We start from the raw sequence: 22,217 nt of genomic DNA on the forward strand, positions 1-22,217 counted from the left end.
CAGGCTATACCCACTCGTAGCTGTCCACGACACCCATAGAGTGAGAATAGAATCTGTGAGTTACTGACCCTGCTAGGGAACTCTTTGTGCTTGCCCCGCTGCCGGCATACTGACGGACGGAATGTCATTGTTGGAATACTGACGGCCGCCTCCCGTCCGTCGGTAAATCATATTGATCCCTGAGCAGGACAAGTACATGTCTGTCCTTGTAGCAGTTTTATATACTCATTTTGGCATCACAGAACCTGGGTGAGGACATTCGTTCACATTGAGACAATTTTGAGCTCTCGTCAGGTTCTGTAATGTCAACAATGAGTAACTATTTCCATGATGGGAAAATGTATGTAGGATGTCCTTATCGATTTCCTATAGTAACTGACAAAGCGGGTCCCGGGGAATAATCGTGTGACTCTGCAGAAGGTACTTTAGTGCATGCGGAGAAACAGAAAAGAGGGGACCGGCTTTTAGGAACAATCCCCAGCTGACTCTGCCGGGACCTGTACTCCTAAAGCAGCAGAGAAGCTAGTCTGGGGACAAAGCATGTGACCGGTGTCAGATCTAAGCAGATTCCATACAGTGTATTTCTGTATGGATTCAGATGGTAATGACTCTGTGCCCGCTGTGCTAGAGAAGCTGCTCCCTCCTGGCACCTTCTCTAATGTTCTCTTAGATAATGGAAAATTATATTGTCACAGGCATTGTAAGATGTCCAATCACGATGATGTAAAAGACGCCCTTTTTAATAGGTGCATTTGTAAATTTACATATCAGTATGGACATTGGGGGTTAATTCAGACCTGATCGTAGTCCGCCCCGCCGCACAAGTACAAAAGCATCGCACAGCGGCAATGCTTTTGTACTGTAGCAGTAGCTCCCAGCCAGTGCCGCTCCTGCACGCTGGCAGGGAGCGACTTGTCGCTGCCCGGGTTGCAGCGGCTGCGTGTGACGTCACGCAGCCGCCGCGGCCAGCTCCCCCCATCGGTCCGGGCATACCTGCGTTGCCCGGACTGTGCCCGCTAAACAGCAGCCAAACGCCTCCGGCCCGCCCCCTCCCGCCCAGCAACCGCCTCTGCCTGTCAATCACCGCAGGCGCATTCGCAGTTCAAACCTGATCGCTGGTTCGCACAGCAGCGATCCGGTCTGAATTAGCCCCCTTGGCAATGTCATACAAGTCACATTATCTGCTATTTGCCTAATCAAATCCCGTTCTTTGTTTTATTCATTTGAATTACCCTTTGCACAAACACAATGTAAATGTAGCATCTGTTCGTATGGGAACTTGTGTAAACGTTATTGACTGAACACAAGATCATGATAGTAACATGCGATACAAATTATTTTATTCTATTAACTATATTCTGTTAGGGATAAAAAGTTTGTGTTTAAAAGCCGTCTCACTTCTACGCTCACTTACTTTTATATTCCAGTTCTGGCAATTCATCCTCTGTCCAACAGATACACATGTGTCCTCTACATCCCTGCTGCAGTCACGCTAAGCAGCCCCTGGAATTCGCGCCATGCCATGCCGTAGCGGGACACGGCACCACAGAGCATCTTTTTTTACCCATGAAAATGCGTCTTAGACGCAAAGTAATAGGAAGCACAAGCAGCTTCTGCTGATTAAAATGATATGCAGCGTGGCTATTGCCTATATTCTGTGTGTAATTGTGGCTCTATTGTGTCCGAAATGCCACGTTAGTGTTGTCTGCACATAGAGTCACAGTCACACACAGAATACACCCATGCTGCATATCAGTTTAAGCAGCAGAAGCTACTCGTGCGTCCTATTCCATTACCTTGCCCTTAAGGCGCATTTTTGTGGGAAAATACGCTCGGTGCTACAGAGTCACACAGCACGCACGCGTTACGTGTAACGCGCCTTGTAGCGCACAGAGCAACGACATAAGAGGACACATCTGTACATTTATTTCATTTCTTCTGCAGTTTACAAGTCATTGTACAGTCTCTTGCACGTCTCACTGCATTAACTAGAGAACTGGCGCTATTATAACTAGAGGAACAATAACTGTATAATAAATCATTAAGAATAATAATATAGGACTTCCGGTGGGCGGGGCACCAAGCGTGGACGCATCTTACATGTGCTCCGGACCCTGATTATTAAACCAGCTTGGAAAGAGAACCTATAAAAGCAACCCTATGCTGCCAGTGGAGGTATCGCTGAAGCCTCCCTACAACTTCTGATCCTGGTATCGGGTCCAGACACTCGCTCTCTTCCATGGAATCAAGCCTGCAACAGCACAGCGTTCATGACCGCCCTCGGCCATCTTGGGTACAAAAACCTAGGAGAATTTGTGGAACTCTCCCACGGGACTCTTTTCCCTGTGATTACCGCAGTTGCCCGGTAATACTTTGCTCTACAGTTGCAATTGACTTTCACACCCATGTTTTTTTCTCTCTATGTTTTTGTCTTGGTTGTGTCAGAACATAATATATGTAGTCAGTTCCGGGACATGGGCTACGGCTGTAGCTCCAGCCTTCCTACTTTGGTTTGGAAAACTTCATTAGTTTTTCTTTGCATCTTGTATTTCACTAATTGGCACTATATATAACATGCTACTGGCAATTTATTTCACCAACTCAGCCATACTGTCCAGCATCTCTACCCGGCTATGTTCAATATGTACCATATCTGCCAGTTGCCGAACCTGTTATGATGCATTTGCTTCAATAAAAAAAATATTTATAAAAAACAATAATAATACATCTCAAAATACTGTTCAATTGTTCAATAAAAAGATTTTTTTCACATATGGATAATAATAATAATAATAATAATAAGAATTTACTTACCGATAATTCTATTTCTCGGAGTCCGTAGTGGATGCTGGGGTTCCTGAAAGGACCATGGGGAATAGCGGCTCCGCAGGAGACAGGGCACAAAAAAGTAAAGCTTTTACCAGATCAGGTGGTGTGCACTGGCTCCTCCCCCTATGACCCTCCTCCAGACTCCAGTTAGGTACTGTGCCCGGACGAGCGTACACAATAAGGGAGGCAATTTGAATCCCGGGTAAGACTCATACCAGCCACACCAATCACACCGTACAACTTGTGATCTAAACCCAGTTAACAGTATGATAACAGAAAGAGCCTCTTAAAGATGGCTCCTTAACAATATAACCCGAATTTGTTAACAATAACTATGTACAGTATTGCAGATAATCCGCACTTGGGATGGGCGCCCAGCATCCACTACGGACTCCGAGAAATAGAATTATCGGTAAGTAAATTCTTATTTTCTCTATCGTCCTAAGTGGATGCTGGGGTTCCTGAAAGGACCATGGGGATTATACCAAAGCTCCCAAACGGGCGGGAGAGTGCGGATGACTCTGCAGCACCGAATGAGAGAATTCCAAGTCCTCTTTTGCCAGGGTATCAAATTTGTAGAATTTTACAAACGTGTTTTCCCCCGACCACGTAGCTGCTCGGCAGAATTGTAATGCCGAGACCCCTCGGGCAGCCGCCCAAGATGAGCCCACCTTCCTTGTGGAATGGGCCTTAACAGATTTAGGCTGTGGCAGGCCTGCCACAGAATGAGCAAGTTGAATTGTGTTACAAATCCAACGAGCAATCGTCTGCTTAGAAGCAGGGGCACCCAACTTGTTGGGTGCATATAGTATCAACAGCGAGTCAGATTTTCTGACTTCAGCCGTCCTTGAAATGTATATTTTTAAGGCTCTGACAACGTCCAACAACTTGGAGTCCTCCAAGTCGCCAGTGGCCGCAGGCACCACAATAGGTTGGTTCAGGTGAAACGCTGATACCACCTTAGGGAGAAAATGCGGACGAGTCCTCAGTTCTGCCCTATCCGAATGGAAGATTAGATAAGGGCTTTTATAAGATAAAGCCGCCAATTCAGATACTCTCCTGGCGGAAGCCAGGGCCAGTAACATAGTCACTTTCCATGTGAGATATTTAAAATCCACCTTTTTCAATGGTTCAAACCAATGGGATTTGAGGAAATCTAAAACTACATTTAGATCCCACGGTGCCACCGGAGGCAACACAGGAGGCTGTATATGCAGTACTCCTTTAACAAAAGTCTGTACCTCAGGAACTGAGGCCAATTCTTTTTGGAAGAATATTGACAGGGCCGAAATTTGAACCTTAATAGATCTCAATTTGAGACCCATAGACAATCCTGATTGTAGGAAATGTAGGAAACGACCCAGTTGAAATTCCTCCGTCGGAACACTCCGATCCTCGCACCACGCGACATATTTTCGCCAAATGCGGTGATAATGTTTCGCGGTGACTTCCTTCCTTGCCTTAATCAAGGTAGGAATGACTTCTTCTGGAATGCCTTTCCCTTTTAGGATCTGGCGTTCAACCGCCATGCCGTCAAACGCAGCCGCGGTAAGTCTTGAAAGAGACAGGGACCCTGTTGTAGCAGGTCCCTTCTCAGAAGTAGAGGGCACGGGTCGTCCGTGACCAACTCTTGAAGTTCCGGGTACCAAGTCCTTCTTGGCCAATCCGGAGCCACTAGTATTGTTCTTACTCCTCTTCACCGTATAATCTTCAATACCTTTGGTATGAGAGGCAGAGGAGGAAACACATATACTGATTTGTACACCCAAGGTGTTACCAGTGCGTCCACAGCTATTGCCTGTGGATCTCTTGACCTGGCGCAATACTTGTCCAGTTTCTTGTTGAGGCGAGACGCCATCATGTCTACCATTGGTCTTTCCCAACAGTTTATTAGCATGTGGAAGACTTCTGGATGAAGACCCCCCTCTCCCGGGTGAATATCGTGTCTGCTGAGGAAGTCTGCTTCCCAGTTGTCCACGCCCGGGAAGAACACTGCTGACAGTGCTATTACGTGATTTTCCGCCCAGCGAAGAATCTTGGCAGCTTCTGCCATTGCACTCCTGCTTCTTGTGCCGCCCTGTCTGTTTACATGGGCGACCGCCGTGATGTTGTCCGACTGAATCAACACCGGTTTTCCTTGCAGGAGTGGTTCCGCCTGGCTTAGAGCATTTTAGATTGCTCTTAGTACCAGAATGTTTATGTGAAGAGACTTTTCCAGGTTCGTCCATACCCCCTGGAAGTTTCTTCCTTGTGTGACTGCTCCCCAGCCTCTCAGGCTGGCGTCCGTGGTCACCAGGATCAAATCCTGTATGCCGAATCTGCGGCCCTCCAATAGATGAGCCTTTTGCAACCACCACAGAAGATATACCCTTGTCCTTGGCGACAGGGTTATTCGCAGGTGCATCTGAGGATGCGACCCTGACCATTTGTCCAACAGATCCCTTTGGAAAATTCTTGCATGGAATCTGCCGAATGGAATTGCTTCGTAAAAAGCCACCATTTTTCCCAGGACTCTTGTGCATTGTACAGACACCTTTCCTGGTTTTAGGAGGTTCCTGACAGGTCGGATAACTCCTTGGCTTTTTCCTCGGGAAGAAAAACCTTTTTCTGAACCGTGTCCAGAATCATCCCTAGGAACAGCAGACGTATCGTCGGAAAACAGCTGCGATTCTTGGAATATTTAGAATCCAGTCGTGCCGTCGAAGAACTACTTTAGATAGTGCTCTTCCGACCTCCAACTGTTCTCTGGAACTTGCCCTTTTTAGGTCGTGCAAGTAAGGGATAATTTAGATGCCTTTTTTCTTTGAAGAAACATCTTTTCGGCCATTACCTTGGTAAAAAGGCCCGGGGTGCCGTGGATAATTCAAACGGCATCGTCTGAAACTGATATTGACAGTTCTGTACCACGAACCAGAGGTACCCTTGATGAGAAGGACAAAAATTTGGACATGGAGGTAATCCTTGATGTCCAGGGACACCATATAGTCCCCTTTTTTCCGGTTCGCTATCACTGCTCTGAGTGACTTTATCTCGATTTGAACCTTTTATGTAAGTGTTCAAAACATTTTAGATTTAGACTATGTGTCCCCAAGCCGTCTGGCTTCAGTACCACCATATAGTGTGGAAAAATAATACCCTTTTCCTTGTCGTAGGAGGGGTACTTTGATTATCACCTGCTGGATATACAGCTTGTGAATTGTTTCCAATGCTGCCTCCCTGTCGGAGGGAGCCGTTGGTAAAGCAGACTTCAGGAACCTGCGAGGAGAAGATGTCTCGACTCTCCAATCTTTACCCCTGGGATAATACTCGTACGATCTAGGGGTCAACTTGCGAGTGATCCCACTGCGCCCTGAGACTCTTGAGACTACCCCCCCACCTTGAGTCCGCTTGCACGGCCCCAGCGTCATGCTGAGGACTTGGCAGACGCGGTGGAGGGCTTCTTTTCCTGGGAAAGGGCTGCCTGCCGCAGTCTACTTCCCTTACCTCTATGTCTGGGCAGATATGACTGGCCTTTTGCCTGCATGCCCTCATGGGAAAGGAAAGATTGAGGCTGAAAAGACGGTGTCTTTTTTAGCTGAGATGTAACTTGGGGTAAAAAAGGTTGGATTTCCCAGCTGTTGCTGTGGTCCCCAGGTCCGATGGACCGACCCCCAAATAACTCCTTCCCTTTATACAGCAATACTTCCATCTGCCGTATGGGATCTGTATCACCTGACCACTGTCGTGTCCCTGACATCTTCTGGGAGATATGGACAACGCACTTATCTTGATGCCAGAGAGCAAATATCCCTCTGTGCATCTCACATACATATATATAGAATGCATCCTATTAAATGCTCTACATGAATAAAATATTTTCAGTCAGGGAATCCGACCAAGCCAACCCAGCACTGCATCTCCAGGCTGATGGCGATCGCTGGTCGCAGTATAACCACCGTATGTGTGTATATACTTTTTAGGATATTTTTCCAGCTTCCTATCAGCTGGCTCCTTGAGGGCGGCCGTATCTGGAGACGGTAACGCCACTTGATAAGCGTGTGAGCGCCTTATCACCCTAAGGGGTGTTTCCCAACGTACCCTAATTTCTGGCGGGAAAGGGTATAACGCCAATATTTGCTATCGGGGTAACCCTACGCATCCTCACACACTTCATTTTATTTTATCTGATTCAGGAAAAACTACAGGTAGTTTTTTCACTCCCACATAATACCCTTTCTTGTGGTACTTGTAGTATCAGAAACACGTAACACCTCCTTCATTGCCCTTAACGTGTGGCCCTAATGAGAAATACGTTTGTTTATTCACCGTCGACACTGTATTTTAGTGTCCGTGTCTGTGTCTGTGTCGACCGACTGAGGTAAATGGGCGTTTTTAAAACCCCTGACGGTGTTTCTGAGACGCCTGGACCGGTCCTAATAGATTGTCGGCCGTCTCATGTCGTCAACCGACCTTGCAGCGTGTTGACATTCTCACGTAATTCTCTAAATAAGCCATCCATTCCGGTGTCGACTCCCTAGAGAGTGACATCACCATTACAGGCAATTTCTCCGCCTCCTCACCAACATCGTCCTCATACATGTCGACACACACGTACCGACACATAGCACACACACCGGGAATGCTCTGACAGAGGACAGGACCCACTAGCCCTTTGGGGAGACAGAGGGAGAGTCTGCCAGCACACACCAAAAACGCTATAATTATATAGGGACAACCTTATATAAGTGTTTCTCCCTTATAGCATCTTTTATATATATACAATATCGCCAAAATCAGTGCCCCCCCTCTCTGTTTTAACCCTGTTTCTGTAGTGCAGTGCAGGGGAGAGCCTGGGAGCCTTCTCTCCAGCTTTTCTGTGAGAGAAAATGGCGCTGTGTGCTGAGGAGATAGGCCCCGCCCCTTTTCCGGCGGGCTCGTCTCCCGCTATTTTTGAAGTTAGGCAGGGGTTAAATATCTCCATATAGCCTCTGTGGGCTATATGTGAGGTATTTTTTGCCTCTAATAAGGTTTTTATTTGCCTCTCAGAGCGCCCCCCCCAGCGCTCTGCACCCTCAGTGACTGTTGTGTGAAGTGTGCTGAGAGGAAAATGGCGCACAGCTGCAGTGCTGTGCGCTACCTTTATGAAGACTCAGGAGTCTTCAGCCGCCGATTTTGGACCTCTTCTCTCTTCAGCGTCTGCAAGGGGGCCGGCGGCGCGGCTCCGGTGACCATCCAGGCTGTACCTGTGATCGTCCCTCTGGAGCTAGTGTCCAGTAGCCAAGCAGCAAATCCACTCTGCACGCAGGTGAGTTCACTACTTCTCCCCTAAGTCCCTCGTTGCAGTGATCCTGTTGCCAGCAGGACTCACTGTAAAGTAAAAAACCTAAGCTAAACTTTCTCTAAGCAGCTCTTTAGGAGAGCCACCTAGATTGCACCCTTCTCGTTCGGGCACAAAATCTAACTGGAGTCTGGAGGAGGGTCATAGGGGGAGGAGCCAGTGCACACCACCTGATCTGGTAAAAGCTTTACTTTTTTGTGCCCTGTCTCCTGCGGAGCCGCTATTCCCCATGGTCCTTTCAGGAACCCCAGCATCCACTTAGGACGATAGAGAAAATAGATTATACCCAAGTAGGGGGATCATATAGGGTTTAAATATATACGAAAAATATTCTATCCTTTGGTAGGTGGATCCTAGGGATGTGGAATGAATACGGATGCTGCATGTGCAATAGATGTAGTCATTAGAAGTTACACCAATGGAAATTAGAGCCCGCGGGTATAAAGGTGAATTATTGCACTCTTCGATAAAGCTCCCTTTATTGGGGGATCACCACTGACTTACCACTGACCCCCATACGCACCGTACGGGACTGTGCTATAAAGCGAAATAATTACGGAGGCTACAACCGGCTACAGCTTGGTATCCACAGAGCGTTCTCTCCGGCACTGGACAGCCAGCCCCGCAGTGGAGATTAGGTGACAACATGTCTGTGTGCAGCTCCTACTGTATGTGTGCCATCTGCAGTACATGGAGGGTCTATCAGGCAAGCATACATTTCTCCCCAGGGGATCTATAGATGGAGCCACGTCTGTGACTAGGCGCGCCCGCCTGGGCGCACCTAGTCACTGTGAGCGTCTCCGTCTGGAGGGGTGCGCACGCCCGGACGGAGACGCTCCCCATTCACTTTAATGGAGAGCGTCTCCATCCGTGCGCCCGGACAGAGACGCTCTAAATGGGAGCGTCTCTGTGCACTCCCGGCGGACGGATCACCTAGTCACGCTGGGAGTGCACGCCTGACTAGGATAGGATGGATAAGAAAGGCTCCATCTGTATTTGCATGTGGATTGCATTATACTTACCTGCATGGAGCAAAGGGAAAATAAGATTTTACTTACCGATAAATCTATTTCTCGGAGTCCGTAGTGGATGCTGGGGTTCCTGAAAGGACCATGGGGAATAGCGGCTCCGCAGGAGACAGGGCACAAAAAGTAAAGCTTTTCCGATCAGGTGGTGTGCACTGGCTCCTCCCCCTATGACCCTCCTCCAGACTCCAGTTAGGTACTGTGCCCGGACGAGCGTACACAATAAGGGAGGATTTTGAATCCCGGGTAAGACTCATACCAGCCACACCAATCACACCGTACAACTTGTGATCTAAACCCAGTTAACAGTATGATAACAGCGGAGCCTCTGAAAGATGGCTTCCTTCAACAATAACCCGAATTAGTTAACAATAACTATGTACAACTTATGCAGATAATCCGCACTTGGGATGGGCGCCCAGCATCCACTACGGACTCCGAGAAATAGATTTATCGGTAAGTAAAATCTTATTTTCTCTATCGTCCTAGTGGATGCTGGGGTTCCTGAAAGGACCATGGGGATTATACCAAAGCTCCCAAACGGGCGGGAGAGTGCGGATGACTCTGCAGCACCGAATGAGAGAACTCCAGGTCCTCCTTAGCCAGAGTATCAAATTTGTAAAATTTTACAAACGTGTTCTCCCCTGACCACGTAGCTGCTCGGCAAAGTTGTAATGCCGAGACCCCTCGGGCAGCCGCCCAAGATGAGCCCACCTTCCTTGTGGAGTGGGCCTTTACAGATTTAGGCTGTGGCAAGCCTGCCACAGAATGTGCAAGTTGGATTGTGCTACAGATCCAACGAGCAATCGTCTGTTTAGACGCAGGAGCACCCATCTTGTTGGGTGCATACAATATAAACAACGAGTCAGATTTTCTGACTCCAGCTGTCCTTGCAATATATATTTTTAATGCTCTGACAACGTCCAGTAACTTGGAGTCCTCCAAGTCACTTGTAGCCGCAGGCACTACAATAGGCTGGTTCAAATGAAATGCTGACACCACCTTAGGGAGAAAATGCGGACGAGTCCGCAGTTCTGCCCTGTCCGAATGGAAAATCAGATATGGGCTTTTGTAAGATAAAGCTGCCAATTCTGACACTCTCCTGGCAGAAGCCAGGGCTAGAAGCATGGTCACTTTCCATGTGAGATATTTCAAATCCACCTTTTTTAGTGGTTCAAACCAATGAGATTTTAGGAAGTCCAAAACCACATTTAGATCCCACGGTGCCACTGGAGGCACCACAGGAGGCTGTATATGCAGCACTCCCTTAACAAAGGTCTGGACTTCAGGGACTGAAGCCAATTCTTTTTGAAAGAAAATCGACAGGGCCGAAATTTGAACCTTAATAGATCCCAATTTGAGACCCATTGACAATCCTGATTGCAGGAAATGTAGGAATCGACCCAGTTGAAATTCCTCCGTCGGAGCACTCCGATCTTCGCACCACGCAACATATTTTCGCCAAATTCGGTGATAATGTTGCACGGTTACTTCCTTCCTTGCTTTAATCAAAGTAGGAATGACTTCTTCCGGCATGCCTCTTTCCTTTAGGATCCGGCGTTCAACCGCCATGCCGTCAAACGCAGCCGCGGTAAGTCTTGAAACAGACAGGGACCCTGCTGAAGCAAGTCCCTCCTTAGAGGTAGAGGCCACGGATCTTCCGTGATCATCTCTTGAAGTTCCGGGTACCAAGTCCTCCTTGGCCAATCCGGAACCACTAGTATCGTTCTTACGCCTCTTTGCCGTATAATTCTCAATACTTTTGGTATGAGAGGCAGAGGAGGAAACACATACACCGACTGGTACACCCAAGGCGTTACCAGCGCGTCCACAGCTATTGCCTGCGGATCTCTTGACCTGGCGCAATACCTGTCCAGTTTTTTGTTGAGGCGAGACGCCATCATGTCCACCATTGGTCTTTCCCAACGGGTTACCAGCATGTGGAAGACTTCTGGATGAAGTCCCCACTCTCCCGGGTGAAGATCGTGTCTGCTGAGGAAGTCTGCTTCCCAGTTGTCCACTCCCGGGATGAACACTGCTGACAGTGCTATCACATGATTCTCTGCCCAGCGAAGAATCCTTGCAGCTTCTGCCATTGCCCTCCTGCTTCTTGTGCCGCCCTGTCTGTTCACATGGGCGACTGCCGTGATGTTGTCCGACTGGATCAATACCGGTTTTCCCTGAAGCAGAGGTTCTGCCTGGTTTAGAGCATTGTATATTGCTCTTAGTTCCAGAATGTTTATGTGAAGAGACGTTTCCAAGCTCGTCCATACTCCCTGGAAGTTTCTTCCTTGTGTGACTGCTCCCCAGCCTCTCAGGCTGGCGTCCGTGGTCACCAGGATCCAATCCTGTATGCCGAATCTGCGGCCCTCCAATAGATGAGCCTCCTGCAACCACCACAGAAGAGACACCCTTGTCCTTGGAGACAGGGTTATCCGTAGGTGCATCTGAAGATGCGACCCTGACCATTTGTCCAACAGATCCCTTTGGAAAATTCTTGCGTGGAATCTGCCGAATGGAATCGCTTCGTAAGAAGCCACCATTTTTCCCAGGACTCTTGTGCATTGATGTACAGACACCTTTCCTGGTTTTAGGAGGTTCCTGACAAGCTCGGATAACTCCTTGGCTTTTTCCTCCGGGAGAAAAACCTTTTTCTGAACCGTGTCCAGAATCATCCCTAGGAACAGCAGACGAGTTGTCGGCATTAACTGGGATTTTGGAATATTCAGAATCCACCCGTGCTGTTTTAGCACTTCTTGAGACAGTGCTAATCCCATCTCTAGCTGTTCTCTGGACCTCGCCCTTATTAGGAGATCGTCCAAGTATGGGATAATTAATACGCCTTTTCTTCGAAGAAGAATCATCATCTCGGCCATTACCTTTGTAAAGATCCGAGGTGCCGTGGACAATCCGAACGGCAGCGTCTGAAACTGATAGTGACAGTTTTGTACAACGAACCTGAGGTACCCCTGGTGTGAGGGGTAAATTGGAACGTGGAGATACGCATCCTTGATGTCCAAGGATACCATAAAGTCCCCCTCTTCCAGGTTCGCTATCACTGCTCTGAGTGACTCCATTTTGAACTTGAACTTCTTTATGTACAGGTTCAAGGACTTCAGATTTAGAATAGGCCTTACCGAGCCATCCGGCTTCGGTACCACAAAAAGAGTGGAATAATACCCCTTCCCTTGTTGCAGAAGAGGTACCTTGACTATCACCTGCTGAGAGTACAGCTTGTGAATGGCTTCCAACACCGTCTCCCTTTCGGAGGGGGACGTTGGTAAAGCAGACCTCAGGAAACGGCGAGGTGGATCTGTCTCTAATTCCAACCTGTATCCCTGAGATATTATCTGCAGGATCCAGGGATCTACTTGCGAGTGAGCCCACTGCGCGCTGTAATTTTTGAGACGACCGCCCACCGTCCCCGAGTCCGCTTGAGAAGCCCCAGCGTCATGCTGAGGCTTTTGTAGAAGCCGGGGAGGGCTTCTGATCCTGGGAAGGAGCTGCGTGTTGCTGTCTCTTCCCTCGACCTTTTCCTCGTGGCAAATATGAATAGCCCTTTGCTCTCTTATTTTTAAAGGAACGAAAGGGCTGCGGTTGAAAAGTCGGTGCCTTTTTCTGTTGGGGAGTGACTTGAGGTAGAAAGGTGGATTTCCCGGCTGTAGCCGTGGCCACCAAATCTGATAGACCGACTCCAAATAACTCCTCCCCCTTATACGGCAAAACTTCCATATGCCGTTTTGAATCCGCATCGCCTGTCCACTGTCGCGTCCATAAAGCTCTTCTGGCCGAAATGGACATAGCACTTACCCGTGATGCCAGTGTGCATATATCCCTCTGTGCATCACGCATATAAAGAAATGCATCCTTTATTTGTTCTAACGACAGTAAAATATTGTCCCTGTCCAGGGTATCAATATTTTCAATCAGGGATTCTGACCAAACTACCCCCGCACTGCCCATCCAGGCAGTTGCTACAGCTGGTCGTAGTATAACACCTGCATGTGTGTATATACTTTTTTGGATATTTTCCATCCTCCTATCTGATGGATCTTTAAGTGCGGCCGTCTCAGGAGAGGGTAACGCCACTTGTTTAGATAAGCGTGTTAGCGCCTTGTCCACCCTAGGAGGTGTTTCCCAGCGCTCCCTAACCTCTGGCGGGAAAGGGTATAATGCCAATAATTTCTTTGAAATTATCAGCTTTTTATCAGGGGCAACCCACGCTTCATTACACACGTCATTTAGTTCTTCTGATTCAGGAAAAACTATAGGTAGTTTTTTCATACCCCACATAATACCCTGTTTAGTGGTACCTGTAGTATCAGCTAAATGTAACGCCTCCTTCATTGCCAAAATCATATAACGTGTGGCCCTACTGGAAAATACGGTTGATTCGTCACCGTCACCACTGGAGTCATCGCCTGTGTCTGGGTCTGTGTCGACCGACTGAGGCAAAGGGCGTTTCACAGCCCCTGACGGTGTTTGAGTCGCCTGGACAGGCACTAATTGATTGTCCGGCCGTCTCATGTCGTCAAACGACTGCTTTAGCGTGTTGACACTATCCCGTAGTTCCATAAATAAAGGCATCCATTCTGGTGTCGACCCCCTAGGAGGTGACATCCCCATATTTGGCAATTGCTCCGCCTCCACACCAATATCGTCCTCATACATGTCGACACACACGTACCGACACACAGCAGACACACAGGGAATGCTCCTAATGAAGACAGGACCCACTAGCCCTTTGGGGAGACAGAGGGAGAGTTTGCCAGCACACACCAAAAGCGCTATATATATATCAGGGATAGCCTTATAATAAGTGCTCCCCTATAGCTGCTTTGTTATATAAAAATATCGCCATAAATTTGCCCCCCCTCTCTGTTTTACCCTGTTTCTGTAGTGCAGTGCAGGGGAGAGACCTGGGAGCCGTCCTGACCAGCGGAGCTGTGAGAGGAAATGGCGCCGTGTGCTGAGGAGATAGGCCCCGCCCCTTTTCCGGCGGGCTCGTCTCCCGCTATTTTGAGAAATCAGGCAGGGGTTAAATATCTCCATATAGCCTCTAGGGCTATATGTGAGGTATTTTTAGCCTTTATAGGTACTCATTTTGCCTCCCAGGGCGCCCCCCTCCCAGCGCCCTGCACCCTCAGTGACTGCCGTGTGAAGTGTGCTGAGAGGAAAATGGCGCACAGCTGCAGTGCTGTGCGCTACCTTTAGAAGACTGCAGGAGTCTTCAGCCGCCGATTCTGGACCTCTTCTGTCTTCAGCATCTGCAAGGGGGCCGGCGGCGCGGCTCCGGTGACCATCCAGGCTGTACCTGTGATCGTCCCTCTGGAGCTTGATGTCCAGTAGCCAAGAAGCCAATCCATCCTGCACGCAGGTGAGTTGACTCCTTCTCCCCTCAGTCCCTCGCTGCAGTGATCCTGTTGCCAGCAGGAATCACTGTAACATAAAAAACCTAGCTAAACTTTCTCTAAGCAGCTCTTTAGGAGAGCCACCTAGATTGCACCCTTCTCGGCCGGGCACAAAAATCTAACTGGAGTCTGGAGGAGGGTCATAGGGGGAGGAGCCAGTGCACACCACCTGATCGGAAAAGCTTTACTTTTTGTGCCCTGTCTCCTGCGGAGCCGCTATTCCCCATGGTCCTTTCAGGAACCCCAGCATCCACTAGGACGATAGAGAAACAGAAGTCTCTTACGCCCTATGAACTATGGGGGTCATTCAGAGTTGTTCGCTCGCTAGCTGTTTTTAGCAGCCGTGCAAACGCTAAGCCGCCACCCACTGGGAGTGTATCTTAGCAGAAGTGCGAACGAAAGGATCGCAGAGCGGCTACAAAAAAAAATTGTGCGGTTTTAGAGTAGCTGCAGACTTACTCAGCGCTTGCGATCACTTCAGACTGTTCAGTTCCAGATTTGACGTCACAAACACGCCCTGCGTTCGGCCAGCCACGCCTGCGTTTTTCCTGGCACGCCTGCGTTTTTTGGAACACTCCCTGAAAACGGTCAGTTGACACCCAGAAACGCCCACTTCATGTCAATCACTCTGCAGCTGCCATTGCGACTGAAAAGCGTCACTAGACCTTGTGTAAAAATACATCGCCCGTTGTGAAAGTAAGTCGCGCATGCGCAGAAGTGCCGCTTTTTTACTTAATCGCTGCGAACATTTTTCACTAGCGATCAACTCGGAATGACTCCCTGTAGGCGTGGACTAAGTGATCTACAGTTTGCATTAGTTTTCTCTGGATATAATATTTTTTGGTACATATGTAAACCCTATTTAATCCACCTACTTGGGTATAATTTATTATTATTATCAATATGTGAAAAAAAAATCTTTTTATCGGCCAACTGAACAGTATTTTTCTCTTTCTGTATTACTTCAGGTCAGTAAACGTTTAAGAATGAACAAGACACAATTTACCATCTTTATGTGACTTACTGTAGTCGGTATGTGCCCTCCTGAGATCATTAATAAACCACATATTAACGTATATTGTCCATGGACTCAGTCTATAGCCTATGTGGGAAGAGCCAAGCTACCCACAAACATATAACTCAGCATGCATACTGGCCGGCGGTGGTTGCTGGGCTTTGTAGTACAACTATAGTCGGAGATAGCTCAGGCAGTCTCCGCTCATCTTAGTACTGGGCTCATGGTCACTTTATACTTACTTATGATCGGATAAGTCCAGGTTATATGGTACATAAGCCAGGTCTTCTGACTTCCATTGCTCCATGTTTAAGATAACAAATGGCGGAGCTCCGTGACAGAAAATTCTCTGAGAAAATTCTCTCAAGCAGCCACACCTAGAAGAGACAGAAAAGTCTCACCTACCAGCATAGCACAAACACCTATATACTGTATATACCTACATATGTAGCACCTACAGTGGCGTCACCATCCAGTGCTGTGGTCACCTACCCGGTCTCTTCACATACTTCCATCCTGGAGCAGAACAGCTCATCCACCGCCATCTGAACGAGGTCCCCGTGTGGTATGTCATGAGGGGGGCTGAAATAAACAGGCACAGTGTATATTGTATAAATCACAAGGTATAGTATATGCTTTTCAAAAGTATTCAGAGTGTTTATTCAAATGAACGGAATGGGATGGAAGAACGTGGAGCACCACCGACAGCTGAAAAGGGATCTTTCATTTTCTGCGCTGTAGTGGTGGTTTCCGTTTTATACTTCCCATGTTTCTACCAGCGTGCAGGTTGGTTCCTCGGACAGCCAGCCTAACCCTGGGATCTCCGCACTTCTGACAATGACGTGGTCCTAAGCACACAGCCGCTGTACCAGAGTGGTACCTTCCCAGCGTAGGGTTCCTTTCTGCTCTACACACCACACTATAGGGGGTCATTCCGACCTGTTTGCACACAGCGGCTTGTCTGACGTCAAAGCCGGCTCCAGCATCGCAGAGATTGTCGCACAGGGTAAGTATGTCCAAGGCTGGTCTTGTTATGCGTGAAATTTTTTTAGCTTAGCAGGGCTGCACAGGCGATCGCAGCCCTGCAAAGCTAAAATACACCCCCCATAGGCTTGGACTAGTTGATCGCAGCAGCAGCAAAAAGTTGGCTGCGATCAACTTGGAATGACCACCATAGTTCTATAGCTTCCTATTATCATGTACAGCAAATATACCAGTCTTATGGGTTTACTGTTCCTTTGTGCTTCGATTACGTACATTTCAACGTAGAGTATTACAGTGAGTCAATGAGAAGGTCCAGGTCATAGCTCCCGAGCCCTCTACAGCAACGTGCTATTACTGAAGCCACATTCCTACACAGATACCACGTAATGACATCACTGGGAACTGCCTGACACCAGGGAGTACAAGGGTTTCCAAAGCAAATACCTACTGCACTGAACAAGTCTATTAAAGGGAATGACTACATTAAAGTTACACTTTAGACACTTCAGGTGAGCAATGTACATTTTTTTTTAATGACAGATTGTCTGGGGTGTAGACCTCATCTGTATCTTAACAGCGTTACCATCCACTATTAATATAGTAGGAACATATTCTGCAGCTTGGTATAATAAAAAAAAATATATATATAATACAAAAAATATATATCTTGATTAACAGATATAGTAGCAAGCAAACAGAGTCCTGCTTGTCACAACCTGTGCAGTTCCTCCTTCCTGCCTGGGGTGTTGTGCTCTGCTCTGGTGCTTCTAGCACACTTTAGAAGCACAAGAGCAGAGATCGACAGCCCAGGCAGGAAAGAAGAACTGCATGGTTGTGACAGGTGCTACAATGAACACTATAAAAGTATTAGTTTTGTACAGCTGACAGGCCACGTGTGATCATAAAGATGAGGAGTGAAAAGAAAGGTAGAGATAGGGCAATGATAGAAGGCCATTGGCAGACTGAAAATATACAGACATTAAAGGAGAGATGTAAAAAGGATCAGTATTGAGGATAGCTTTGTAAATGAGAATTTTACATTGTAGCCTGTACAATGATTGACAGCATTTATAACGTCAGTAAAACGTTAATAAGAAAAATCGACTTGACAGCCACGTTCATGGTGAACCGAAGTGGCCTCAGTTTGGTTCATGGAAAACCAAAATGGTTGAGGGGAGCCAGGTCACAACAGCTGAGACGAAAAACCAGGAGACCACAAATGAATGTGGTAAGGATGTAACTACTGAGATAATGGTGCATGCACGGGATAGTTTTGAGGTGTGGACAACCTGCTTTCTGCAAGGGATTAAATGTTAGTAGGTAAGGGTAGATCACACTGAAAGATATCCCCAAAGCAATAATACAGTATTTGTGAGTGACCGCAGCATTGCTCATACAGAGGAGAAACAAGCAGCACTCAGTCTTGACCAGTCGAAGTTTCTGCAAAAAGTTTTACGATAGGGGGCCGATTTAAAGTTGGGAGGAAAACAAAATAAAAAACAGTTGTGATTTGTACCTTGGCAAAACTGTACTACACTTTAGGTGGGGCAGATGTAACATGTGCAGATGTGGGAGGGACGTGTCCAAACTGAAATCTAAATTGCAGTGTAGAAATAAAGCGGCCCAGCATTTACCGAGCAGCATGCAGCATCGTTTGGTGACATCTGTATAAAGCGGTGGCCAACCCGCCGCTCTTGAGCCGCATGTGGCTCTTTCCTTATTGAGCTGCGGCTCCTGCCACCCGCTCCCTGACACTGGTCGTGCGGCAGCAGAACCCCCCTGATGGAGAGACGGAGATAGCTTTATCTCTGTCTCTGCACCTACAGAGGATGGCCGCTGCGGCCATCCGTGAGCAGGGCAGCCTCCCTGCTCCCCCTTCTCCGCTTCTGACTGGGAGAGATAACGCAAAATAGGGCGAGAAGCGAAGCAGGATGGAAGAGGACAGCTGGCCGGTGGATGCTGCTGCAATCGTAAGTATAACACACTCTTTCTCTTTCTTTCTCTTTCTTTCTCTCTCTCTCTCTCTTTATAGAAGTGGACTCTGCCTGCTATAATGTGTAAAAAAGGGACTCTTGCCTGGCGCAGTGTGTAAAATGGGGACTCTTGCCTGTCACAATGTTTAAAATGGAGACTCATGCCTGTCACAATATTTAAAATGGAGACTCATGCCTGCCATAATGTGTAAAATGGAGACTCATGCCTGCCATAATGTGTAAAATGGAGACTCATGCCTGCCGTAATGTGTAAAATGTGGATTCAGCCTGCTGCAAGGTGTAAAATGGGGATTCTTATCTGGTGTAATGTGTAAAATGTGTCAGTGTTTCTTGATCCCAGGTAACAAAAAATAAGAATTTACTTACCGATAATTCTATTTCTCGTAGTCCGTAGTGGATGCTGGGAACTCCGTAAGGACCATGGGGAATAGCGGCTCCGCAGGAGACTGAGCACATCTAAAGAAAGCTTTAGGACTATCTGGTGTGCACTGGCTCCTCCCCCTATGACCCTCCTCCAAGCCTCAGTTAGGATACTGTGCCCGGACGAGCGTACACAATAAGGAAGGATTTTGAATCCCGGGTAAGACTCATACCAGCCACACCAATCTCACCGTACAACTTGTGATATGAAACCCAGTTAACAGCATGATAACAGAGGAGCCTCTGAATAGATGGCTCACAACAAGAACCCGATTAGTTAACAATAACTATGTACAAGTATTGCAGACAATCCGCACTTGGGATGGGCGCCCAGCATCCACTACGGACTACGAGAAATAGAATTATCGGTAAGTAAATTCTTATTTTCTCTGACGTCCTAGTGGATGCTGGGAACTCCGTAAGGACCATGGGGATTATACCAAAGCTCCCAAACGGGCGGGAGAGTGCGGATGACTCTGCAGCACCAAATGAGAGAACTCCAGGTCCTCCTCAGCCAGGGTATCAATTCGTAGAATTTTGCAAACGTGTTTGCCCCTGACCAAGTAGCTGCTCGGCAAAGTTGTAAAGCCGAGACCCCTCTGGCAGCCGCCCAAGATGAGCCCACCTTCCTTGTGGAATGGGCTTTTATTGATTTAGGCTGCGGTAATCCTACCGCAGAATGCGCCAGCTGAATAGTGCTACAAAACCAGCGCGCAATAGACTGCCTAGAAGCAGGAGCACCCAGCTTGTTGGGTGCCATCAGGATAAACAGCGAGTCAGTTTTCCTGACTCCAGCCGTCCTGGAAAAATAAAATTTATAGGGCTCTGACTACGTCCAGCAACTTGGAATCCTCCAAGTCCCCAGTAGCCGCAGGCACCACAATAGGTTGGTTCAAGTGAAAACCTGAGCCCACCTTCGGGAGAAACTGAGGACGAGTCCTCAACTCTGCCCTATCCATACAGAAAATCAGATAAGGCCTTTTACATGACAAAGCCGCCAATTCTGACACACGCCTGGCCAAGGCCAACAGCATGACCACTTTCCACGCGAGATACTTTAGCTCCATGGTTTTAAGTGGCTCAACCAATGCGACATTAGGAAATCCAACACCACGTTGAGATCCAAAAAGTGCCACAGGAGGCACAAAAGGAGGCTGAATATGTAGTACTCCTTTACCCAAAGTCTGAACTTCAGGCAGTGAAGCCAGTTTTTTCTGGAAGAAAATCGACAGAGCCGAAATCTGGACCTTGATGGACCCCAATTTGAGGCCCAAACGTCACCCCTGCTTGCCGGAAGTGCAGGAATCGACATAGTTGAAATTCCTCCGTCGGGGCCTTCATGGCCTCCCACCAAGCAACAAATTTTCGCCAAACGCGGCGATAATGTCTTGCGGTGACATCCTTCCTGGCTATGATCAGGGTAGGGATGACTTCCTTCGGAATACCCTTTTCCTTTAGGATCCGGTGTTCTACCGCCATGCCGTCAAACGCAGCCGCGGTAAGTCTTGGAACAGACAGGGTCCCTGCTGCAGCAGGTCTTGTCTGAGCGGCAGAGGCCAAGGGTCCTCTGCCAGCATCTCTTGAAGTTCCGGGTACCAAGCTCTTCATGGCCAATCCGGAACCCCGAGTATGGTTTTCACTCCTCGCCTTCTTATTATTCTCAGTACCTTGGGTATGAGAGGTAGAGGAGGAGACACATAAACCGACTGGTACACCCACGGTGTCACTAGAGCGTCCCCAGCGATCGCCTGAGGGTCCCTTGACCTGGCGCAATATCTTTTCAACTTCTTGTTGAGGCGGGACGCCATCATGTCCACCCGTGGTCATTCTCAACGGTTTACCCGCATTTGGAAAACTTCTGGATGAAGTCCCCATTCTCCTGGGTGTAGGTCGCCCATCGGAGAATCCTTGTGGCTTCTGCCATCGCCATCCTGCTTCTTGTGCCGCCCTGTCTGTGTACATGGGCGACCGCCGTGATGTCGTCTGATTGGATCAGTACCGGCTGGTTTTGAAGCAGGGGCCTTGCTTGTCTTAGGGCATTGTAAATGGCCCTTAGCTGCAGAATATTTATGTGAAGCGAAATCTCCTTGGAAATTTCTTCCCTGTGTGACTGCACCCCAGCCCCGAAGGCTGGCACCCGTGGTCACCAGGACCCAGTCCTGTATTCCGAATCTGCGGCCCACTAGTAGATGAGCCCTCTGCAGCCACCACAGCAGCGACACCCTGTTTCTTGCTGACAGGGTTATCCGCTGTTGTATCTGTACATGGGACCCGGACCATTAGTCCCACAGGTCCCACTGGAACGTCCTTACGTGGAACCTTCCGAATGGAATTATGCTTCGTACGAAGCTACCATTTTTCCCAGGACTCGTGTGCATTGATGTACCGACACCTGTCCTGGTTATAGGATGTCTCTGACTAGAGATGACAACTCCTCGGCTTTTTCCACTGGAAGAAACACTCTTTTCTGGTCTGCGTTTAGAAACATTCCCAGGAACAGAAGACGTGTCGTCGGGACCAACTGTGACTTTGGAATATTGAGAATCCAGTCGTGCTGTTGTAGCACTTCCCGAGAGAGTGCTACCCCCACTACCAACTGTTCTTTGGACCTCGCCTTTATCAGGAGATCGTCCAAGTACGGGATAATAAAAACTTCCTTCTTGTGAAGGAGTATCATAACTTCGGCCATTACCTAGGTAAAGACCTTCGGTGCCGTGGACAACTCCAACGGCCGCGTCTGGAACGGATAGTGACAGTCCTGTACCACATATCTGAGGTACTCCTGGTGAGGTGGGGGGGATGGGGACATGCAGGTACGCATCCTTGATGTCCAGGGTGACCCTGTAATCCCCCTCGTCCAGGCTCGTAATAAGCGCCCTGAGCGATTCCATCTTGAACTTGAATCTTCTGATATAAAAGTTCAAGTATTTTAATTTCAAGATGGGTCTCACCGAACCGTTGCGGTACCACAACCACTGTGGAATAGTAACCCCTTCCTTGCTGAAGGAGGGGCACCTTGACAATCACTTGTTGTGATTATAGTGTTGAATATCCACCAACACCGTCTCCCTGGCAGAGGGAGGTGCCGGTAAGGCAGATTTTAGGAAACGGCGGGGGGAAGAACGTCTCGAACTCCAGCCTGTACCCCTGAGATACTACTTGAAGGACCCAGGGATCTATGTGAGAGAGCCCACTGTCCGCTGAAATATCTGAGACGGGCCC

General features: G+C 48.2%; 1 protein-coding gene across 2 annotated transcripts in view; it reads right to left on the bottom strand.

The window, feature by feature from the left end:
- C12H14orf28 (chromosome 12 C14orf28 homolog) overlaps positions 1-22,217 on the bottom strand; it is a 33,252-nt gene that overhangs the window by 3,782 nt on the left and 7,253 nt on the right. For both annotated transcript variants that reach the window (XM_063948549.1, XM_063948550.1), the window contains exons 3-4: positions 16,090-16,179; positions 15,840-15,974 (exon numbers count right to left, since the gene is read on the bottom strand). In XM_063948549.1, the coding sequence (XP_063804619.1) occupies positions 15,840-15,974; positions 16,090-16,179 (225 nt within the window). The remainder of the gene's footprint in view (positions 1-15,839; positions 15,975-16,089; positions 16,180-22,217) is intronic.

This window comes from Pseudophryne corroboree, chromosome 12 (assembly GCF_028390025.1).
Source record: "Pseudophryne corroboree isolate aPseCor3 chromosome 12, aPseCor3.hap2, whole genome shotgun sequence".
NCBI classification, from domain to species: Eukaryota; Metazoa; Chordata; class Amphibia; order Anura; family Myobatrachidae; genus Pseudophryne; species Pseudophryne corroboree.